Below are 22,685 nucleotides of genomic sequence, written 5' to 3' on the forward strand. Positions count from 1 at the left end.
CACTACGCTTCTCTTTATGAGCTAACCAAGGGTTTCCGATACACTACGCTTCTCATAAAGAGAAGCGTAGTGTATCGGAAACCCTTGGTTAGCGAAGATGCTATTTTCTAAGAACTTGAAAGCTCACACTACCCTATCCATCAAGCTAAATATAGTCCCCAACTCCACATGGTAAAAGGCATATGTTTGATAGTTAATAAAAGCAGTAGATCAATCTTTCGTTTTTCAAGATACTTTTTGTTTAATAATGTGGAATAATCAGCTAGGGAATAATTAACACATCATCACAAATGGCTGACCTCGATCTGACTGAAACGACATTTCGTTTTATTAAAACGATTTTATTGACAAAACATTGTCACTTACTCCATAGCCGAGTGGATACAGGCACGTACCCCCCCCCCCTTTTTTTTTTTTGCTTGTCAAGATTTTTTGGATAAGAGTCTGCCCCCCCCCCCCCCCCACTTTCAAAAACGATGCTATGTGCCTGGGATAAAGTGTCGGGCATCCCTAGTTCGAATCCCGAAGGGCCCGGGGCTATTGTTGAATATAATGAATGTAACCAGAGACATAAATATAAATGAATTTTAGATATTCATTTTTTATCGGGCCCAAACTGCAAATTTTTCGCTGATTTGACTTATGTACAGGTTTTTTTACCATTATGTCTTTCATAATTAAATAATATACTGTTAATTTGATTGTCTTTTTCCAGATGTGTTATTTCACCTAAGAACGAAATTTTTTTTTCGTCTTTTCATGGGTTGTCCGTGTTACTCATGAAGTATCCACTTCCGGTCTCTTTAACCTGTGTAATCCAACATGGTGGGTGAAAATATTATACACAAAATTGATCTGCAGACATCGAGACTAATAAACCATCTTTAGATCAGATTGAATAAAATTCAGATACTTCAATCCTTCAATGACAATCGAATACAAGTTTTATGTTAATTGTTGGAAAGAAAACCCACTGTTGAGATGTAGAAAGTAGTTGATGTCTATTTTTTACAGTTGTAAACAATGTGATTAAAAATGTTAGTAGCAGTTTTTGAGACATGAAGATCTTTGGGCAATATTTTATTGCAAGAAACAGATGAATGTCGATATTTTCAGCTACATTAAAATTTGCTTATCTTTTAACAGAGACATCTATAACATTAGAATTTATCCGGCCCTGTCTCTTAATAATGTCCGAGCGCAGATACTGAGATATTGATAAAAGGCGATAACTTATGCATGTTTGTAATATTGCAGCAAAATCTCATGTTTAAGTTCTTTATTTACTCTTTTCTATAGACCACAAGGAACAAGAAGACGAGGAAGTTGAGAGGACACGTCAGTCATGGAAAAGGACGTATAGGTAATTGTACACAAATGTTGCTGGCAAGAAATGGTACTATGTTGAGAATTGGTTTTAGGGCAATATGGTTTTAAAGAGAGGAAGAAATATAATTCTATATTTGATCAACAGCTTATCTTTGATTTCTGCCATCAATATATATATATATGTATATAAATATATTTGGGATGTCAACGAGTACCCGGTCAACCGGGTACTCGATCGAACGTCCGAGTATCTAATACTAAAATCGGTACTCGGTTACTCGGATGTATATTTTTTAATATTTCTAAGTTGATTTAATAATACATTAAAACATCGGTTTTAAAACTTAAAATGTCCATTGCACTTGTACATACAGTAATTAGGATTCCTACGCCTCTAAATATGCTAAATGACCTTTATCGCCCGTGGCAGTGTTTATATAGTAATTATCGTGACCAAGCACCTGTTACCTAGCTTTTCTCACCTTTGGCTGTCTTCTACCCTTATTTTTTGGCTTACTTTAATGATTTGTTTTCACTGAACATCGTTTATATAGTCTATTATATAAATTAGATAGCACACAGTAGAGAAATCGAACAGACCTAAAATGTCGCCACCGACTTCAAAAGTCTGGAAATATTTTGAAAGAACTGAAGATTCAAAAAACGTAAAATGTCAGCTGTGCGAAGTAAACTTATCCTATACGGGGGGAATGACAAATTTTGTCAATTCTCCAAGAAGCCGTAAATTCTTGGGAAAAGAGACAGATGATATTACACGTGCGATTGTTGATATGGTTGTGTTTGATTACATGCCGTTACAAATGGTCGAAGTCAAAGGCTTTAAAAAACTGATGTCCATCGTTGCACCAAACTACAACATACCGTCAATGTACTTGTTAATATTTATTAATATTTACACTTTTACCGAGTACCCGGGTACTCGATCGGCAAAACAACCGAGTACTAAGAATTGACCGATTTGACATCCCAAATATATATATATATATATATATTTAAAGTTTATTCTCAGTGTGACCTTATTTTACACTTAGTTTAGCAATAACTTGCCAACTTTTGAACTATCAATATCGATGAAAAAATTTCAGGTGACTTCAGTTCATTTAAATTTTAAAATACACAAAATTGTCATTCAATATTACCAGGAAAACACAGGAAGCATCCTGGTGGTCGTGGAAACGCTGGAGGCCAGCACCACCACAGAATTAACTATGACAAATAGTAAGTATGATTAGCATTCAGCAAATATTTACATTCTATGTGGAGAAAATGGATTGTTATTAAACACTTGATGATCATGTTGATATCTATGCTTTTAGCATGTTTAGTATAATAAGTGAAGTTCTTCATTATTCAGCTTGGTAATGGATTTACTATTTTGCAGAGGAATGATTAGTAAATTCACAAATGAGATTCTAAGATTTTCTAACGCATTATGTTTGATGAATGGGCAGATGTGAGTTTTTGATAGATAATTATCAATTTTGGAACTTATATTTTAAAAAAAACTAAATTTTCTGTAGTGCACCAAGTCACACTATCTAGTCACGAAATGGCTACCAAAATTTGCATCTGGTCACCTTTTCAAAAATTTTGGTCACCATCAAGAAATATTTTACTCGCCAATGTTGCCATGGTAAAAGCATTTTGTAAATGACACAGGTATATCATTAAACAAATAATGAACACTTATTATCAAGGACAACTTATTAGACCTAATCTTGTCATGTTTGGAGGTCAAAAATTGTCTCGCACAAAGACTTTACTTTTTCCATGCATTGTGACACTCTCACGCTTGTGAGAAGTACATCAAGTTGTAGCAAAATCCGACATGTTAGCTGCAGGTCTGTAGCTCCAGGTCTGAAAAAAAAATTCGGATGGACAACCTTGGAGCTACAGTGCTACCCATTGAAAAAAATGTAAATTTATTGTGCACAAAAACTTGGGCTAATTTGTGACTAACTAAACTTATTTATACACAAATTCTGTGAAAACAATCGGTACAGTTAAATTCTTCATGCAATTTACTACTGATATCCTCTCTTTACTTGCCTCAGACGTCATCCAAAACACACTACTGACCTCGGAAAATTAAGCATGTTTAATTTACATCAAGATCGAGAGTTGCCATTTTTATGTAGACAAACTGCACCACTTCACTTTACGAGGCTGGTGATGGTGTTTAAAAGAATATCAGAGGCAAGTAAAGAGAGGATAAATTGTATGAAGAAAAATCTTATGATTAGTTAATCTGATAATTTTTCTCTGACAAACTGACTATCAGATTAAGCAGAACCCTTTGTATTGAGAAATACATGTTACACCTTTTGCTAAATATTAGAACACTTTGTTTTTCAGCCATCCAGGTTACTTTGGTAAAGTTGGTATGAGGTACTTCCACAAAACTCTTAACAAGTTTTTCTGTCCATCTGTCAATGTGGAAAAACTGTGGTCCCTGGTGTCTGAGAAAACCCGGGAAAACTACAAAGATAACAAAGACAAGGCTCCAGTCATCGACGTCGTACGAGCTGTAAGTATTCCAAGAGAGTTCATCCAGAAGACTATATATATTATTTCATGCCATTTAAGATACTTCACTATATTAAAGCTTATGATTTATACGACACTAGGTCACACGATGGCTTGTTAAATTTTTTGTATCAATCGATTTGGTTGTGTATCATCATAGCTCAGTGGGTAAAGTATTGGGCTTGTGAACTGCAGGTCACAAGTTCAAATCTGCCTGGGGATTTTGTTTATATTTACTGAATAATTTTTGGAAATCATAATTTTTTTCCTAAATTGCATAATTTTTTTGCCTATTTCTTGTTCATCATGATCAAGTAATTTTCTGCTGATTTGAGAAACTTTTTTCGAGGTGTAGTAAGCCACTTAAGAATGTCATGCTTTTTCTTTTGATATTTAAGTTTTGATGCACAAGACTGATATATGTGTTAGCTGTTAAATAGTTTAATCATTTCTGTGGAGTTCTCATTGATTTATCAGTATACACTATCTGTACAGATAATGTTAGCTAAGAAGTAGAGAAAAATATTTGGGGAAATTACCAGTCTCACTTCAGCATTATAAATAAATCACTTTCATTAACAGGGATACTACAAGGTTCTTGGAAAGGGACATCTTCCCAAACAGCCAGTGATTGTCAAAGCTCGTTTCTTCAGCCGATCAGCAGAACAGAAAATCAAGAAAGTTGGAGGATGCTGTGTTCTGACAGCATAAACAATGTATAGATGTGGTCAAGCTTTCATTATCAATAAAAGTAATGAAAGTATTTTTGTTCTTCTCTGGTTTAATTAGGGCCCCACTGCGGGCACCCTATAGTGTCCGTCCAAGGTCTCTTGTCCAAAGCATATCTTCTCTCCCCTTGGCCCAATCTGGCTCATGCTTCACCCAAAAAGTGCCTTTTGATTAAGGATGTGCAGTGACCTTGAACCATGTTTCTAGGTCGAAGCTGAAGGTCATTGCAGAATTATACGAAATATCCTTGTTCGGACCATATCTTCTATCCCCTTCAGGCTTAGTCCAATCTTGCTTAAAATTCACTCACAGAGTGCCTATGGTCAAAGGGTGTGCAGTGACCTCGAATTAAGTTTGTAGGTCAAGGATTAAGGTCATTGGATCACACAAAATAAAAATTTCAGAGTCTATATACTCTCGACTTGGCCTTTATGGCTCAAACTTCGCATAAACATAGCTTATGCGTAAAGGGTGTGCAATGACCTTAAACCAAGTGTGAAGGTAATCTGGAGCATATCTTTTCTGCCTTTGGTCCAATCTGGCTCATATTTCACTCACAGAGTGCCTACAATCAAAGGATGTGCTGTGACCTTGAAGTTTGTAGGTCAAGGTCATATTGGAGCACGCAATATTCTTTTTCAGTGTATACAAATACCCTCAACTTGGCCCTATTCGGCCCCTACTTCACATTAACAGAGCTTTTGGATTAATGGTGTGCAGTGACTTTATGATTTGAACTAAGTCAATGTGAAGGTCATAGCAGATCTCTTTATAATCAGTTTTAGACTAGATTATTTCCCATTTGCTTAATCTTGCTCAGGTTGAACAAAAATCCATGTATGTAAGGGGTAATGAGCCTTAATTAAAAGTTTTATGCCAGTCGGATAATTTCTAAGTTATATGTTAAGGTCAAAGCAAAATTCTCTAAAATCCCATCGTCTGGGGCCCCATCTCAATGTTGTCTAGTTTCTCATTGTAATCTTTGTAGGTGATTTGCATGAATGTATCAATATCAATATGATATATCAATATATACATGTAAATCATATAATGAATTAATTATTGCTGGGTGGTTTTTTTCGATCAATAGGATGATTTAGCTACCCGAGAAGTACAATATTCACCGAGTCGGAGGCGAGGTGAATGTTTTGCTTCGAGGGTAGCTAAATCATCCTATTGATCGAAAAAAAAAACCCAGTAATAATTGTAAAATATTGAACTCCAAGGGTGGATCTTATTTTTAACGAAGTTTTGATTCATGAACACATATGTTAAGAAAGATAATCAAAAGTTAATCAGGTGCCACAAGCGGTAACCATGCATAACAGGGGGCGAGATGAAAGGTCTAATTTTAATTAGATTGGTCCCGTAACATTTTTCAACAACATCAATTTTGTCTGTGGTATGAAAATGTTTTTAATATAAACACGCAAGTGCATAGAAACTATTTTAAACCAAAGTTGTCCGCTCCAAGGTATCTGCCCGATGCATGATGAACTCGCTCTACACTTTCCGCCATCATAATGATTGGTCAACCCGAGTTCTTGGTTACCCCGTTCCGGAAAGTTCCTTGCACCAAAACAAATCGCGCATTCAAGAAACGAACTGGCTCAGCTTATTTATTCTAAATTTGTAAAATTTTAATTTCTACGTGTGCTTCAAATAAATAAGTCACCGGTAAATATACTAGTATTCACTCTCTACGTAATTATTTAATATTATTTCATTACAAGTATAAATTTTTATAGTTATACCCATCAAAACTAAAATCGAACACTCTAGTAACTTATTAGTTATTTATTCAACATTTGTGAAATACATGTATCAATTTCTATGTATACCCTAAATAAGTTCACAACAAACATATTTACTTTTACGTAATCATTCAACATTATTTCATTGCAAGTATATTTTGATGCAAATTCTCACTGATTTGGATCCACCAAAGCATGTCCACCCCCTTACTTTCAGTCTTGCTATTTTGAGCTTGCTTTATCGAAAATGAAAGTCTGTTTTTAATTAATTTCACAATAATTACTTAAATTCAAGTATAGTTTACGGACACCATCTTACACGTGCTAAAATACCAAAGGCGCAAGCAGTAACTCTGGTGCAGGCATTTCGTATAGGCTTTCGGCAAAATGTCCTCATTTATGAGTATAGATCAACTATTTTGTTGTGGCGAACCATTTGAGCATCGAACATTTGCAAAAAGAAAAGTAGCAAATGAAAGTTTATTCGTTAGTTCTGACGGTTCAATTAAGGCTTAAATTGCATTAAGTACTACGTGTAGTATCTTGAAAAACGAGTTTTATGGCACATAACATAAATCTAAAAGAACCAAATTATGAAACAGTCATGTGCAATTTTGAAGAGATTGAACCAATATTCTTTTGATGTTTCAATGCTATTGGCAAGGTTTCGCCAAGAACAGTTTGATGTATCCGTTGATTTGTATGAAGTATTCTTATCAGCTTGTTAAGCAATGTGAGCTAGCTTGAATAAATTGTTTTCCGATTGCACGAAGAGGTGGTGCAAGATTTTCTTTTTCGGTACAAAGTCTCCCAACGTATACATGTAAGCAAGGTTTTTGTAGGTCTGTTTTTCATTTGGACACAGTTTATAAAGACACTTTTTTAGCACTTGTGGTTAGATTGGATAATACTTTTGGAACTATTCCATACAGTTTAGTGCAATATACCGTTTAACTTAATTAAGGAAAGTAATTCGAGAGTTACTATAAATAAAACATTTTTATGCATTGTGACGTCATCTTTTTGCTTGTCGAAAATACTTTATAGTAGCTCGTTTGAGGGGTAAAATTAATATTGTATTGTAAAATAATCATAAATGTCTTTAGGTATAAGCTATATTTGGGCTCGGGTCGAAAACGTGAAGAGGGTTCGGAAAGCCTAGCCCTCTGTCACGTTTTCTTACCCCGCCTTAATAAAGCTTAATATATGTATTTTAAGACAGTTATCATATATTTTATATTAATGATCCTGAATATGTGATGTTATATATTTATTTATTACTTAAATATGTATGAATGTTTAAATAATACTATAAAATTCAGCATTTCCGTCTTTGTCAAATAAAGAATAGCCGTTATCTGACAAATCTGGGAAACTGGGCATACAAAAAAATTTGATCACCTCACGATACCCAAAGGATGATTCCTTATTCTTTAATTAACATTATTATATAAGGGTAGTCTTTGATTAATTTCTTTGGGGTTTAATTGGTTGGAAATGAACCCCTTTAATTTGTGCCTCCAGTTATAAGCTAGTTCAAGTAAACATTTCGCCAAAATGGATCTAGGATTATTTATTGAAAGAGCATTTGTTATATGAGTTCGATGTTTACAGGAGGGAAAGATATATTAGGTCTTATTTTGAACACTCTTACATAAAAACTTCGCTTTAATGTCTAAAAAAATCAATGCGTTTTTGTTTTATTAAATATCACTTAATTTTCCTTATTTTTTTGGTAGGGGGTGCTTAAACCACTTCGCATCTTTATGATTAAGAATTATTAATAAGATGAATAAAAGAAGAAAAACCCTTCCAGGATTGAATTGGTGAATGTTTTATTTTATTATTTACACAGAAATGGCGTTGAGTCCTACAGCGAGTGTAGACTGGGTGTTAGGTGGAGCCCTGATGTTTATGGCTGTACACACATCGTCCTCCTCCTGTAACAATGTGTTCAAAATCCCCCGGTTCACTTCCGTCAGAGCGGACCTGGTAACCCTCTGTTCACGGATTCGCTCAACTAAGGCTTCATTCTAAATGATTCAAAAGTATACACCCAGTTGAGAATTCAATATTAATGATTAATGATGTAAATGTCATATTCGATTTAGCAATATTCGGAGAAGGCCAACCCAATCGATTTTGGATCATATACATGTACTTCTTGATTTAAAAAAAATTTACAGTAGAATAAGCCACTTGGTAAAATTTTCAAAAATATGCCACCAAAAGAGAAGAGATAATAAAGAATTACTGTAAATTGTTTTTTACAGAAATTAAAAATAAAAGGCAAAATTCATGAGACATTGTCGGTTTTAAAAATTTGAACTTAATCTCCATAAACTGAAATAAAACTGGTCTCGATTAAAATTACTAAAAAGTTAAAATACAAAATTACAGGAAATTATATTAATCATCTTCATAAGCTCAATTTTCTAATATTCCAGTCGGGATCAATGATAAGATCAGATGTGGTTCAATATTAAAAACCACCTTTTTATAATTTGTTCATGTCATCTGATTTTTTTTTATGAAATAAGACTATTGTTGTGTTAAAAAGGATTTTCTTGCGCATTGATCTGTATGGAAGGGAATTACCGATAAAGATAAAGATAATCTCTTTTATCTTTTTAGCTGATGTAACGAAGAATTTTAACCCGGGTTGAAAATTGACCCGGAATCATTTTTCAAAGTTGAATATTGAGACCAAAGGTGTTGAATAAAGACCCTACCTGGTCCATTGAAAATTAACCCGCATCGTTGAAATTTGATTATGAAACCGGTTCTAAAAACACATATTAATTAATGTTTACATCTTTAATTTAATCAATCAAAAAATTACATTCCTTCATATTTATTTTTTTAGATTTCTATGTTTTAACGTGAGCATATTCTATATTAAATAAACAGTCTAATCAAAAACATGAAACATTTTAATTATTAGTTCTCGATTTATCCGATTTTCAAAATAGTGAACGTTTAGCATATAATCGCTGTGTTTTGAGATTTTAATATTTTTTAAAATAATGTCTTAATCAAGAATAAATTTTGGTTTACATGGTTAAACGAAATACATGAGTTGTACAAAAATACATTTTTTCAACCCGGGTTAATATCACTCGTTGCATCTGGTTAACCTACTTTTAAACGTTATTTTTCAAAACGTCAAAACTTTTGTTTTAGTTGGTTATTTGATAGTTAGATCATTGTTTACCCGTTGTCTCAGCAAGGCGTATTCCTCTGTGGTCGCCTCCATCTCTTCGCGAGGTACTCGGAACAGGTGCATCAAATCTTTCTTCCCTTCGTTATCTGTAAGAAACACTTTCTTAAACCATTTTGTAATATTTTTATAATTTCAAATCTTTTCTAATAAAAATTGACAGTTTACACACTGCACAATTCTTATCGAACATGCTCGAATGGATATCTTGATGCTTTTGCATAATTGCATATTGGTTACTGCCCGACATGAATGTTTTGTTCTCAAGGAAGAGACCGATTGAACGTGTATTTGAGTTATCAATCAATCTTTAGATGCTTTTCAATAGTTGTCCAATCTGATGATTGATGAGACAGTCTCTGATGAAAGTAAAACTAGCCGTAAATTCAAAGGGTTCTAACCCATCAAAAGTTTGCCCCCAAAATTCAAAACATCATAAACAGGATTAAATTTAACATTTTGAATTGCCCTACGTGTTTAAAAGGATAAAACGGATTCTTTAATGATTTTGAGATTGATATACCATTGAACACAGGATTTCGGAGGAGAAAGCTGCGCTTCTTTTTGAGATCTCCAAATTCGTTCAGAATCGTCAGCATGTTATCATTATGGTCTTCCCTCAATTGTTCTCTGTACAGCTGCAAAGCAAACCGCACTGAATAAACATTCAACTCTCATTACTTAGAAATTTAAATTTTACGTTCACAAAAGGATTTGATCTCAAATACTATCTTTTCTTGCCAAAAAAATCCTCATAATTTTTGTTTTGAGAGTGAATGATGGTAATTTATAAAAAAAAATATCATTGCTCCATGGAATTTGGTCATTTGAAGTATAAATATACACGTGTCTGTTTGCAAGTATTATTTTGCTATTGAAATAGTGAAAATGTAACATAAATACTGGTTAGATATTGTAATAGCCATTTAAGTGATTTTATATAGGGGGTGGATTTTACTATTTCAAGAATTTACCATTAATCATGGTCATTGATGTCAACGTTTGTCATTGTTTATTGTTTATATTACACTGTGTTGGTCCCATGTTTTTTTAATTTTTATCCATGCACATACTTATTTCCTAAAGCATTTTTATTTGACGAGGTTTCATGAAGAACTCTTCATGTTATGGATAAAGGAACCTATTGATGATCAGCATTAAAATGTACTTACAGTAGTTTCAGTGATGATATAAGTTAATCCTCACTATAAATATCATGGCTTCTACACTTAGTGCATGTAGGCTGCCATTGTGTGACATCATCAAGTAGTTCACTTGGCGCAATAATTTGAACATTTGCATTTATGAATAGCAAGTATAAGTAGATACTGTTAAAATAATATTGTTATTAACTAATCCTTAATGCACTACCTGTAGACATGTTTTCTAATTCTATTAGATCTTTTAATTGGTACTATTTAACTCTGCCCCATAATAGGAGTAATACAGTCAGTGTTGTTAGCTTTATGTAGTTCCACCCAAGGATATAGTCCCTATTCCAAGATAGTGATTACTTGATGTATTAAGTAAGTAATTCATCAGCTTTAGATATAGAATTAGTACAAGAACAGTTATTAGGTAGAATTGAACACTTTAAATATTCTTAATTGATTTATTTATAATGAGTTATTCCTGTCAGGAATTGTCAGGAGAATAGAGCATTTTGATTGGTTAGTGACTAGCTGCAAAAGTTATATAAGGGAGGCAGCTGCTCAGTTTAGTCAGATAGCTCCATTGGTAGCTCCACCAATTATCTCAGACCTAATAGGTATGATGAGTTCTACAAACCAAGATCATAATTTTTATAAAGAGCTTTAGTTATCACAAGTAATTTGCTTTAGAATGTTAACATAACTTGGCAACCTGGTGTTCTATTACCATCTTATAAAAATCCTGACAATTATAGTTCCTGACAATGTAATTCCTGACACTTTGAATTACTGACAGCTGAGTTCCTGACAATGTAATTCCTGACAAAGTAATTGCTGGCAACCCCCTTGTAAACATGTATTTAGTTTATAAGTCTACTCCCATAGTAGGCTAGCTCTCTATATTAGGAAAGTTATTCCCCTTTAATTCCCTTTATTATTTTTTTGCCATGGTGACCTAGGGCTTAATTAGCTATCTCCCACCACTCACGAGACCCTGCATGATATTGTGTGATTTGGACCAACACAGTTTTGTGTACAAGCTGTTGAATTGTTATAGAAACTTATATTGTGATGACATTAATAAACTGTTACAAAGAATATGAGCTATGTCTGAAGCATAAACAGCAGAAAGGAGGACAATGAGGCCAGCCTGTTACAAAAAATGGTGTCAGAAGTGGGATGTCACAGTCCAAAGTGGCATCCAGGATATGAACCTACCTTAGAGGCTTTTGTGAGTGGTGGAAAAAACATTTGTATATAAAAAAAACTTGTAAATATGTTTTAGATTTGATATACGTTGATAATCAAAATGGCGGATGATTCTGACACTGAAGTGGTCATTAATCAACACGATGAGGGATCTGAAAGAGACCTTGCTGATGAGCTGGGACAGGGGGATATATATGGCCAACAGAAAGACAACCAGGAACCCTATTTAATGAGATCTCATGAAGACTGTGGACCCGAGGTACATCCTATGTCAATGGGAAATTATAGAGAGACTTCCTTTCCTAAAAAGGCTGGATTACCAGTGAAGCCTGAACCATACAGTGGATCTGAGGACTGGGAGGAGTATATAAGTCATTTTACTCTTTGTTCCGAGTTGGGGAAATGGTCAGAACAAGAGAGAGTGTTGGCTTTAGCTGCAAGTTTGAGGGGACCAGCAAGGACCTTTTATATCAGCCTTTCCAAAGAAGAAAAGTACAACTATACAACATTGGTGAAAGAGTTAAGCCAGCGGTTCGGCAGTTCCCGTCAACAAAGCAGGTGGCTGTCTAGGCTGGAGGGCAGGAAACGCAAACAAGACGAATCGATTGCATCATTAGGAGATGACCTCAGACAGATGTCCCAAAGAGCCCACCCTAACTTAGATGCTAGAGCACAAGAAGCATTGGCCTTAAACCAGTTATACAAGTCTATTTCTCTGGAGATGAAGTGCCGCTGCATTGACCGGAATTGTTCCACCATAGCCCAAGCTGTAGACATTATAGAGAGATACGAGTCGATACTGGGAGATGGGGCTGAGAGGAAGAGAGCAGTAAGAATGGTAGGCGCAGATTCCAAAGAGCAGGAAGATGACATCTCGAAAACCTTGCATAATATAATGACTCGTCTGGAGCAGTTAGAACGAAGACCAAGTCCGAGGTACAACCAATCAAGACGAAATGGACAAGAGAACAACCAATGTTTTGGTTGTGGCAGCTCAACACATTTTATTAAGCAGTGTCCTGTAGCTAGAAATAGACCAGCAAAACAGGGAGGTGCAAGTGGACCGGCAGGCCAGAGGTCGGGAAACTTCTGCCCGCCATCTCACTAGGCCAGGGGGTGACGGGAGATAGAGGGCCAATTGACATAGCAGACAGATATGGTGTGTGTGGGGAGACACTGGGGAAATGGGACAATGGTTTTTATATATCCGGATTTCTGAATGGCCTTCCAATAGATTTCTTGATTGACAGTGGTTCTACGTCTACCATAATTTCATCAAAAACTTATGAGCTTTTACCAGATGACTCGAAACCTGAATTAGCAAGATCAGACCTGGTGCTGAAGGGAGTAAATGGAGTTCAACTGCAGACCTTAGGCATGGCCACATTTGAAATTACCTTTAAAGACCATAAAGAACAACAGACAGCAATAATCTGCGATATAGAACAGCCTGCAATTCTTGGACAAGATTTTCTGATAAGAAATGTAGATAGAATTGATTACAGAAAAATGGAGATAAAGGTTGGGAACAATTCACTCCCCTGCTGGGTCAAAGGAGAAGCTGAAGCTGTGTGCGCAGTTCATGTAACAGAATTCACGACTATACCTCCTCTGACCGGGAAGCTTGTACAAGTGTCTATACCTAATTCAGACCATCTAAGTCCTATCGGACTGATAGACAGAAACAGGATTCTTTGTAGCCAGATTATGGTGACTCCTGGGCTTATAGATGTATGCAAGAAAAATCCAGTGATCCAGATACTGAATATCTCCAGTGAGGAAGTCAAGATACAGCCAAACCTTAGGTTAACCACCTGTGAATCTGTTTACCTGAACTCATATCAGACATCACAATGCTATGCTGTGACAACAAAGGAAGAACCGGATCTGCTACCATCATATCTCCAAGAACTTTACACCAAAAGCTCAGTAAACCTGTCCTCAGATGAAAAATCAAAATTAGCAGAGCTACTTATCCAATTTCAAGACATATTTTCAAAATCATCAGATGATTTAGGTAGGACCAATCAAGTTCTTCACAAGATTAATACCGGGACAGCTCATCCCATCAGACAACCATGTAGGCGCTTACCAATTGGGAAGAGGGAGGCAGAACGCGAAGAGGTAGAGAAGATGTTAAAGCGTGGAGTAATAGAACCATCTTGCAGTCCATGGTGTTCCAATGTTGTACTCGTAAGAAAGAAAGACAACACATACAGATTTTGTGTAGATTATAGATCACTGAATGAAGTCACTGTACGAGATGCGTACCCCCTTCCTAGGATTGATGAGTGTCTGGACAGTCTCAGTGGAATGAAGTGGTTTAGCTGCCTCGACCTTAATTCTGGATTTTGGCAGATCGGCATGGCTCCAGAGGATAAAGAAAAGACAGCATTTGCGACAAGTCTTGGCTTGTATCAATTCACGGTGATGCCTTTTGGACTCACCAACTCCCCCTCCACTTTTGAGAGATTGATGGAGGATGTTCTTCGAGGATTGCAGTGGGAAGAATGCCTTCTGTATCTGGATGATATAATTGTACCTGGATCAACATTCGATCAAACCCTTGAGAGACTTAAGCATGTTTTCATACGACTTAGGGAGGCAAATTTAAAATTGAAACCCAGTAAATGCATTTTATTCCAGACCAGTGCTAAGTTTCTAGGACACATTGTATCTGAGAATGGAATACAGACCGATCCTGACAAAATTTCAGCTATCAAGAACTGGCGCACACCAACAAAGCCAAGGGAGGTAAAGAGTTTCTTAGGTCTTGCATCGTATTACAGACGGTTTGTTCAGGGGTTTGCAAACATCGCCAGGCCTCTACACCGTATCTGTGACAAGGGAGCAAAATTCAGCTGGTCTACCGAACAGGAAGAAGCCTTCCAAACTCTGAAGGAAGCACTCATGTCATCCCCAATTCTTGCATTCCCTCGAGCCAATCTTCCATTTATTTTGGACACAGATGCCAGCCATTATGCTGTAGGAGCTGTCCTGTCCCAGAAAATCAATGACAAAGAGCATGTAATAGCCTACATGAGCAAAGCCTTGAACAAACATGAAATGTCTTACTGTGTGACCAGAAAGGAGTTGCTAGCTGTGGTGAGGGGATTAAAAAATTTCCATTCCTATCTTTATGGGCAAGAAGTGATCCTAAGGACTGATAATGCAGCTGTGAGTTGGATGAAGAGCTTGAAAAACCCAACAGGCCAGGTTGCGAGATGGTTGCAGTTCCTAGAAACATACAATCTGAAGGTTACTCATCGCCCAGGTTATCAGCATAGGAATGCAGACGCTCTAAGCAGAAACCCATGCAAACCATGTAAGAGACAAGAAGAAATTAATCAGACAAGTGATGACTCCAATGATGAAAGAATGCATCCTACTGATTCAGACGATGATGCAAGTCCTGTTTGCAATTTCCCAGAAATCGAAGTATCGAGAGCAATCACAAGACAACATCTCCAATCTAGAGGATTCAAAGAAAACCAGCTGACATTGCTTGGGTGGTCCTTAGAGGAAATACGAGTTCAGCAGTTAGCAGATCCTGATATATGCCTTTTACTGTCAAAATTGGAAGAAAACAGCCCACGCCCAGCTTGGGAGGAAGTATCTCCAGGTAGCTCTCACCTGAAGACCCTATGGACTCAGTGGAATCGCCTCCATGTACTTGGTGGAGTATTGTATAGGACATGGGAAAAAGAGGATGTTGACGATCAATGTATCCAACTTATAGTTCCAGCGGCTAAGAGAATAGAACTTTTGAAGTACATGCATGACCTTCCATCATCAGCACACTTAGGTGTTGACAAGACCTTTGAAAGATTAAAGAATGGATTCTACTGGCCAGGGATGAAAGAATATGTTAAGAATTACTGCAAGTCCTGTCATCATTGCTCAGCCAGAAAACCATCCAGAAAGCAAAACAAAGCACCTATGGGAAATTATATTGTCGGAGAACCTTTTGAGCGAATAGAAATTGACATTTTTGGACCCCTACCAATCACAAACTCTGGTAATCGATACGTATTGACCCTGTGTGATTGTTTCACCAAGTGGACGGAAGCCATCCCAGTCCCAGACCAGACTGCAGCTACTATCGCCAAAGCTTTTGTCAACAATTTCATTTGTCACTTTGGATGTCCTCTCCAAATACACTCAGATAGAGGAAGTAATTTTGAATCTGAAATATTCCAAGATATATGCAAGCTTTTTCAAATAGACAAGACAAGAACAACAGCCCTTCGACCTCAATCCAATGGGAACATTGAAAGATTCCACAGAACGCTTGCACCTATGTTAACTATGTACTGTGAAAAAGACCAAAGAAGATGGGATGATTATTTGCCTATAGTTATGATGGCTTATCGGTCCTCAGTCCATGCAAGCACCAAGCACACTCCTAATAAAATGATGCTGGGCAGGGAAACGGTGATGCCGTTGCAGGCGGTCATTGGACAACCAGATAAAGAAGAATGTTGGGAAGATGAAGAAGACTACGTACAGAGCCTTAAGAGTAAATTACAATCCATCCATGAGCTGGCAAGGAAGTTCTTAAAAGAGAGATCTCAGTACCAGAAAAGAAGATATGACCTTTATGCTAGGAGGCGGAAGCTTGGGATAGGACAGGCAGTGTGGATCCATGAGCCAACCAGAACCAAAGGAGTTTGTAGCAAACTGACTTCACCTTGGAAAGGTCCATTTGTCGTGACCAAATGTATTGATGATGTTACATACAAGGTTAAAAGAAGTCGGTCACAGAGTCCTAAGGTGTATCATATTGATCGGTTGGCCTTGTATCATGGCAGAAATATTCCAGGGTGGATCGGGCAGTTCCGAAGGCAGCAGGGATGTTCTAGAGAGGCAACAGAAACACAAACCTAGTGTAACCATAGAATAGGAGAAATCTAAGTACTTAGTGGTGGATATAATGTAGTTGAGCAGGCTGGACTGATCACCCAGTGACCTCAATGAGAAGTCCTTGTTGATTTTTTTTGTTTCATTATAAAATCAGAAGATGTTCCAGTTTTAGAAGAAGAAGGACAAGTTGAATATGTTGTACATCGTTGGAGTTTTGTTGTTGTTGTGTTGTTGCCTAATTCCTGTTGCGCTGCCCCTGCTGTTTTAAACTCCTGTCCATATCCATAGTTGTTCCCCCCCCCCCCCTTCATAGGTGTTCCCTATCTTTTGACTTGAGACATTTACATGACAGACAAAGATCCCTGGTTGCCAAGTTGTGTGACTTCAATCCATGCAGTTCAATATACCGACTATTAAATTTCAGAATGGCATCTCAACTTAGAGTATCCTGTTGGAAGTGTAACATGGAATTTGCATCCCTGAGAAGTCGGAAAAACCACATGTCAAGTAGGGAACATGGATGCTTGAGAGTCGTGTGCCCCTTCTGCCCGAAGGAGAAATTATTCAAAAGATCTACGCCAGAGCTAAAGGAACATGTGACCAGTCATCACCCGACAGATTTAAACAACCTTACAGATAAAGAATTCTTTGCAGAAAGGAATGGATTTTGGATGGCAATCCACCCGAAAGACTACAAAAGACTGGTTACACCCAGTCTGTACCAGGCACCCTCATCAATCCAAGCCAGGGAGTTGATAAGAACTTGGTTTGAGAAAGCTAAGGTATCGAGACACCGGAGAGAAGAGTGGGAGAATGGGTGGAAGTCACAGATTAATGAAGAACCTGGTGAAGAGGCCTTTGTCCCTGACTATGACGAGGACCCGGAGCCATCAACAAAGAAACTTAAGTATTCCCCGGAGGATCCAGCCATCAGAGAATCTCTGCAACTGTGTGCAGTTGAATTCGACTTCAATCCTGCCCTGACACTGCACTCACAGGACCACACACTGTGGTACAGAATAACTCTGCGGCCATTGAATAAGGAACCTAAGATGATGGCCAGTGTTCTCAGAAGAGTTCAGGGTTGCTCCACTGACCCGCCCAGCTTCAATGAACTAAAACATCCTGGGAGACAGCTTACGAAGCACCTGGCAGAGACAGTTGGGATAAAAGAAGATGATATACTCAAAGTAATGAAGGGGACGCAACCTATATTCACCTATGTCCATGAGAAGAATTTGACAGAGCCCCAAATGGAAAGCAGAAAAGAAGGGAAAAGTGATCAGAAGGAGGAAAGCAGAAAAGAAGGGAAAAGTGACCAGAAGGAGGAAAGCAGAAAAGATGGGAAAAGTGATGAGAAGAACATAGAGAAGGATAAAAAGGGAAATTGTAGAGAAACAATGAAAGAGAAACAACAAGAAATGACAGAAGAAGCCAGTGAACCAATGAAGGAACAAGATGGAGACAACACCATTGTAAGTGTAGACCACGAAGGGATGTCAGCCCAGCCAGATTACTCTATCCAAGATCTGTGCATCAATCAAGCCTCCTTTTCCTTAGTGACGCCCTTGACGCCCTATGCCAGAAGCCCAACAATCGCGGAGGAATGCCCTGGAAATTGCAACTCTGATATCATCTTGGCAATCCCGGTGGCAGATGCCAGTATCCTGTCCGGTGTGCATGACCAGAAATTGAGAGCAATGAAGCTATTGGCCAAAGGAATAATGCCACTTTTTCCGCCAGCAAAAAGAGAATGGGATGGAGTCCAGACAATCACAATCTTAGATGGACCGGTCCCTTTGCAGTGGCCCCCAGCTAATTGGAAAACTTTCTCATCAGAACAGAAGCTGCACGCCTGGGAAATGGCAGCCATGTACATTGCATCAAGGGATGGACTGGATTTTTCCATGGACCGAAATTACATGCTGTCACGCTTCAATTTTCTTTCCCTTCCCGGATCATCCATGCCAATTCTTCCAAAGGAGCAGACAAATGATGTTAATATGAGACTTTGCAACTATAGAGCTGTCTGTGACATTGCGTTGTTTGGAACCAAAAGCATCCAGCAGGAGAAGTTCCTTGACATGCTGGAAGGTTGTGGGCAACTACGCGATATCTCCTTGGACTGGATTATTGAGATAATTGAAAGACACAACGTAAATTTGAGACTTCCGAAACTTGCAAATTGAGAAACTTTTGACTTTAATTCAGGAGAATTGTGAAATTAAGGTGGGGGGATTGTAATAGCCATTTAAGTGATTTTATATAGGGGGTGGATTTTACTATTTCAAGAATTTACCATTAATCATGGTCATTGATGTCAACGTTTGTCATTGTTTATTGTTTATATTACACTGTGTTGGTCCCATGTTTTTTTAATTTTTATCCATGCACATACTTATTTCCTAAAGCATTTTTATTTGACGAGGTTTCATGAAGAACTCTTCATGTTATGGATAAAGGAACCTATTGATGATCAGCATTAAAATGTACTTACAGTAGTTTCAGTGATGATATAAGTTAATCCTCACTATAAATATCATGGCTTCTACACTTAGTGCATGTAGGCTGCCATTGTGTGACATCATCAAGTAGTTCACTTGGCGCAATAATTTGAACATTTGCATTTATGAATAGCAAGTATAAGTAGATACTGTTAAAATAATATTGTTATTAACTAATCCTTAATGCACTACCTGTAGACATGTTTTCTAATTCTATTAGATCTTTTAATTGGTACTATTTAACTCTGCCCCATAATAGGAGTAATACAGTCAGTGTTGTTAGCTTTATGTAGTTCCACCCAAGGATATAGTCCCTATTCCAAGATAGTGATTACTTGATGTATTAAGTAAGTAATTCATCAGCTTTAGATATAGAATTAGTACAAGAACAGTTATTAGGTAGAATTGAACACTTTAAATATTCTTAATTGATTTATTTATAATGAGTTATTCCTGTCAGGAATTGTCAGGAGAATAGAGCATTTTGATTGGTTAGTGACTAGCTGCAAAAGTTATATAAGGGAGGCAGCTGCTCAGTTTAGTCAGATAGCTCCATTGGTAGCTCCACCAATTATCTCAGACCTAATAGGTATGATGAGTTCTACAAACCAAGATCATAATTTTTATAAAGAGCTTTAGTTATCACAAGTAATTTGCTTTAGAATGTTAACATAACTTGGCAACCTGGTGTTCTATTACCATCTTATAAAAATCCTGACAATTATAGTTCCTGACAATGTAATTCCTGACACTTTGAATTACTGACAGCTGAGTTCCTGACAATGTAATTCCTGACAAAGTAATTGCTGGCAACCCCCTTGTAAACATGTATTTAGTTTATAAGTCTACTCCCATAGTAGGCTAGCTCTCTATATTAGGAAAGTTATTCCCCTTTAATTCCCTTTATTATTTTTTTGCCATGGTGACCTAGGGCTTAATTAGCTATCTCCCACCACTCACGAGACCCTGCATGATATTGTGTGATTTGGACCAACACAGTTTTGTGTACAAGCTGTTGAATTGTTATAGAAACTTATTTGTGATGACATTAATAAACTGTTACAAAGAATATGAGCTATGTCTGAAGCATAAACAGCAGAAAGGAGGACAATGAGGCCAGCCTGTTACAATATTATGAGTTTACATTTTATACGTGTTGCTATACTGTGAGATGCTGTCTTTTTACCGACATATTTTTTTTTTTTACATATTTTACATGTATCATTTTGTTTACGGACATTTCTGTTTCATACAATATTACAAATATCTTAGAATGGACGTATAACAACAACTGAAGAGTTATTTTACCTGTAGAATTGTACACGCCTCCTGGTCGTCCAAGTTTCGCTCCATGTATTCATTGACAGCAACCCTGGCGGAAATCAACCTTCGCTCCAATTCCTCTGCAAAATACGAAACGAGCAAATCCCCTCAGCTGACGTGTTCGAAATCAGTCTCAACAGTCTTACCGAGTATTTTCAGTACTTTGATTATTTTACGCTTCGTTACATATGGTTACAACAATCTGTCAATCTATGGGCGTTGGTGTCAAAGTTGTATAAATGTGCCATACCATGTTGTTTATTTTTTTTCTTGATACTAATATCATGTACATGATCTTATATCTGCAGTTATCGATCGATTTGTAATTTTAGCCGTGTGATGAGTACTGTTATATAAGATAAATTAACTATTATCCTTGGTATAGTCTTGTTACTAGATTCAAATATCTAGTAAAGATTCTAATTATATTTGACCTTTCCATTATGGTAGTTATCAAAATAAATTGGAGGATAAATTTGACAATGTGTCCCGTGTCAGCATATGACATTTTCTGAAGAAGTGAATTTCGTACTACATCGCTCTTAAAATCACCGTATAAAATGACATAATGCGTCATCATTATATAGCTATCACCCACCTCTCTCCTCGCGGACAAAGCCCGCTATGCTAGGAACTGTCTGTTTTTCAGCCAATTTCTTGTACTTTTCCAGTTCTGGTTTTCTCATAGTTAGCAAACGGAATTTTGAATCAGCTGAAAATTGTAACACTAAAAAGGTCAATTTTAATTCTTTACAAATCAAATTCATCTATGCACTCTATTTTTTAAAGATACAGTTCTTTTTATTTTACGTTTTAAACAAAATGAATTATAAAAATATCATGCATCAAAACACATTAAACAATTATAAATGAATATTATCACCTTTTTTAAAAAAGTTTATATAATAGTCTTCAAAAGAAGAACGTGACTTTTTGTTTTGCTTTGTTTTTAAAATCATTCTCCAATTCATTGATTTCATCCTGTCATAATCGACCTATTTAATTAATTCATTAACAAATTACCAATCTCTTCTCTCAACTTCCTCAGCATTTCTTTTCTCTGTCGCAACACCTCTTCCTCCTTGCGAAGAGAATGACCAATCCTCTCCAACATTTCATCCACCCCCTCGAATTTCTCTGCTATCATTTCTATCAAATCCTCTGAATACTGCAGTTTTTCTTTGTGGTACATCATGTTTTTCCGTAAGGACTGATACAAATTTTGAAGAACGGTGTTATTTTTCATCATTACCGAAAAACACTTAACAATTTGTACATAATCAATTAATACTGCCTGGTTTCCAATATCCCTAACATTTGCTCCACGAAAACGTCCCAAAAATTTCGACATTGTTCTAAAATAATGTAAGCAGTGGTTTCCAAAATTACTATGACGTTACGACAATAATGTCTTATTATGACGTCACAATAACAATAATTCCTCCTTTACTCGGTATACATCTACCTCAAAAGTATATGCATTTTTTTAATGTAAGGATCCATCGCCTCGTTTTTATCAGGCACAGTTAACATCTTCTTCCTTTAAAATTCTATATCTACATGGTATGAGAAAATAAGTCCATGTGTATACTAGTAAAGGTATTAGATTCTCAAAACTCTACTATGACGTCAGAACAGTTTGGGTCTTATTGTAAAGTCATAATTTTCGGTCATACGGTCATAATACCGGTATAGTTAATTTTCTGTGCCTTATCAAAGTTAAACGCTTAATCAGATTAGTTAACGACCCCCTCTAAGGCTTGAATAATTCTTTCATTTGTATGTATGCGTTTTTTGTGGTTTTTTTTTTCTTTTTACGTATCATTCTGATTCATTGATTTGGTACATTTTTTAAAAATTCAGCATTGAAAGTAAGAGAATTCATCAATAAATCATATCGTCTATGTATAGCCTAGGGAAATATGGACCCAACCAAGTGTATAGATACATGTACCGGGTATCAAACTAGACGTACATCAATAACACCACTTTTTGTCTTCGTTTTTAGTACATGCATGTAAATATAAACGTTTTTCTTCGTGTCCGTTTCCATAAT

At 36.6% G+C, this 22,685-nt stretch overlaps 2 protein-coding genes across 2 annotated transcripts; one reads left to right on the top strand and one right to left on the bottom strand.

Moving 5' to 3' along the window:
* The first annotated feature begins 771 nt into the window (after positions 1–771).
* Positions 772–4,639, top strand: LOC128178564 (60S ribosomal protein L27a-like). The gene is made up of 5 exons (XM_052845804.1): positions 772–825; positions 1,300–1,363; positions 2,493–2,568; positions 3,706–3,877; positions 4,459–4,639. Exons 1-5 carry the CDS (start codon positions 823–825, stop codon positions 4,585–4,587), a joined length of 444 nt encoding a protein of 147 aa, XP_052701764.1. The 5' UTR covers positions 772–822; the 3' UTR covers positions 4,588–4,639.
* A 3,538-nt stretch (positions 4,640–8,177) lies between these two features.
* Positions 8,178–21,997, bottom strand: LOC128178544 (uncharacterized). Its single transcript, XM_052845779.1, has 6 exons — positions 21,653–21,997; positions 21,228–21,341; positions 20,615–20,709; positions 10,103–10,217; positions 9,574–9,668; positions 8,178–8,392 (listed from the first exon to the last, which is right to left on the bottom strand). The coding sequence occupies exons 1-6, from the start codon at positions 21,978–21,980 to the stop codon at positions 8,207–8,209; spliced, it is 933 nt and encodes a 310-aa protein (XP_052701739.1). The 5' UTR covers positions 21,981–21,997; the 3' UTR covers positions 8,178–8,206.
* Between the last annotated feature and the right edge of the window lie 688 nt (positions 21,998–22,685).

The sequence above is a fragment of the Crassostrea angulata genome, chromosome 1 (assembly GCF_025612915.1).
Source record: "Crassostrea angulata isolate pt1a10 chromosome 1, ASM2561291v2, whole genome shotgun sequence".
Classification (NCBI taxonomy): domain Eukaryota; kingdom Metazoa; phylum Mollusca; class Bivalvia; order Ostreida; family Ostreidae; genus Magallana; species Magallana angulata.

Excerpts from the sequence above, each read along its gene's own strand:
- LOC128178564 (XM_052845804.1), top strand. Across the intron at positions 2,569-3,705 it reads AGAATTAACTATGACAAATA|CCATCCAGGTTACTTTGGTA; the intron begins GTAAGTATGATT and ends TTTGTTTTTCAG. Across the intron at positions 3,878-4,458 it reads TCATCGACGTCGTACGAGCT|GGATACTACAAGGTTCTTGG; the intron begins GTAAGTATTCCA and ends TTTCATTAACAG.
- LOC128178544 (XM_052845779.1), bottom strand. The coding sequence starts at position 21,980 with ATGTCGAAATTTTTGGGACGTTTTCGTGGAGCAAATGTTAGGGATATT. Across the intron at positions 21,342-21,652 it reads GAAGTTGAGAGAAGAGATTG|CTGATTCAAAATTCCGTTTG; the intron begins GTAATTTGTTAA and ends TACAATTTTCAG. Across the intron at positions 10,218-20,614 it reads AGGCGTGTACAATTCTACAG|CTGTACAGAGAACAATTGAG; the intron begins GTAAAATAACTC and ends TTTGCTTTGCAG.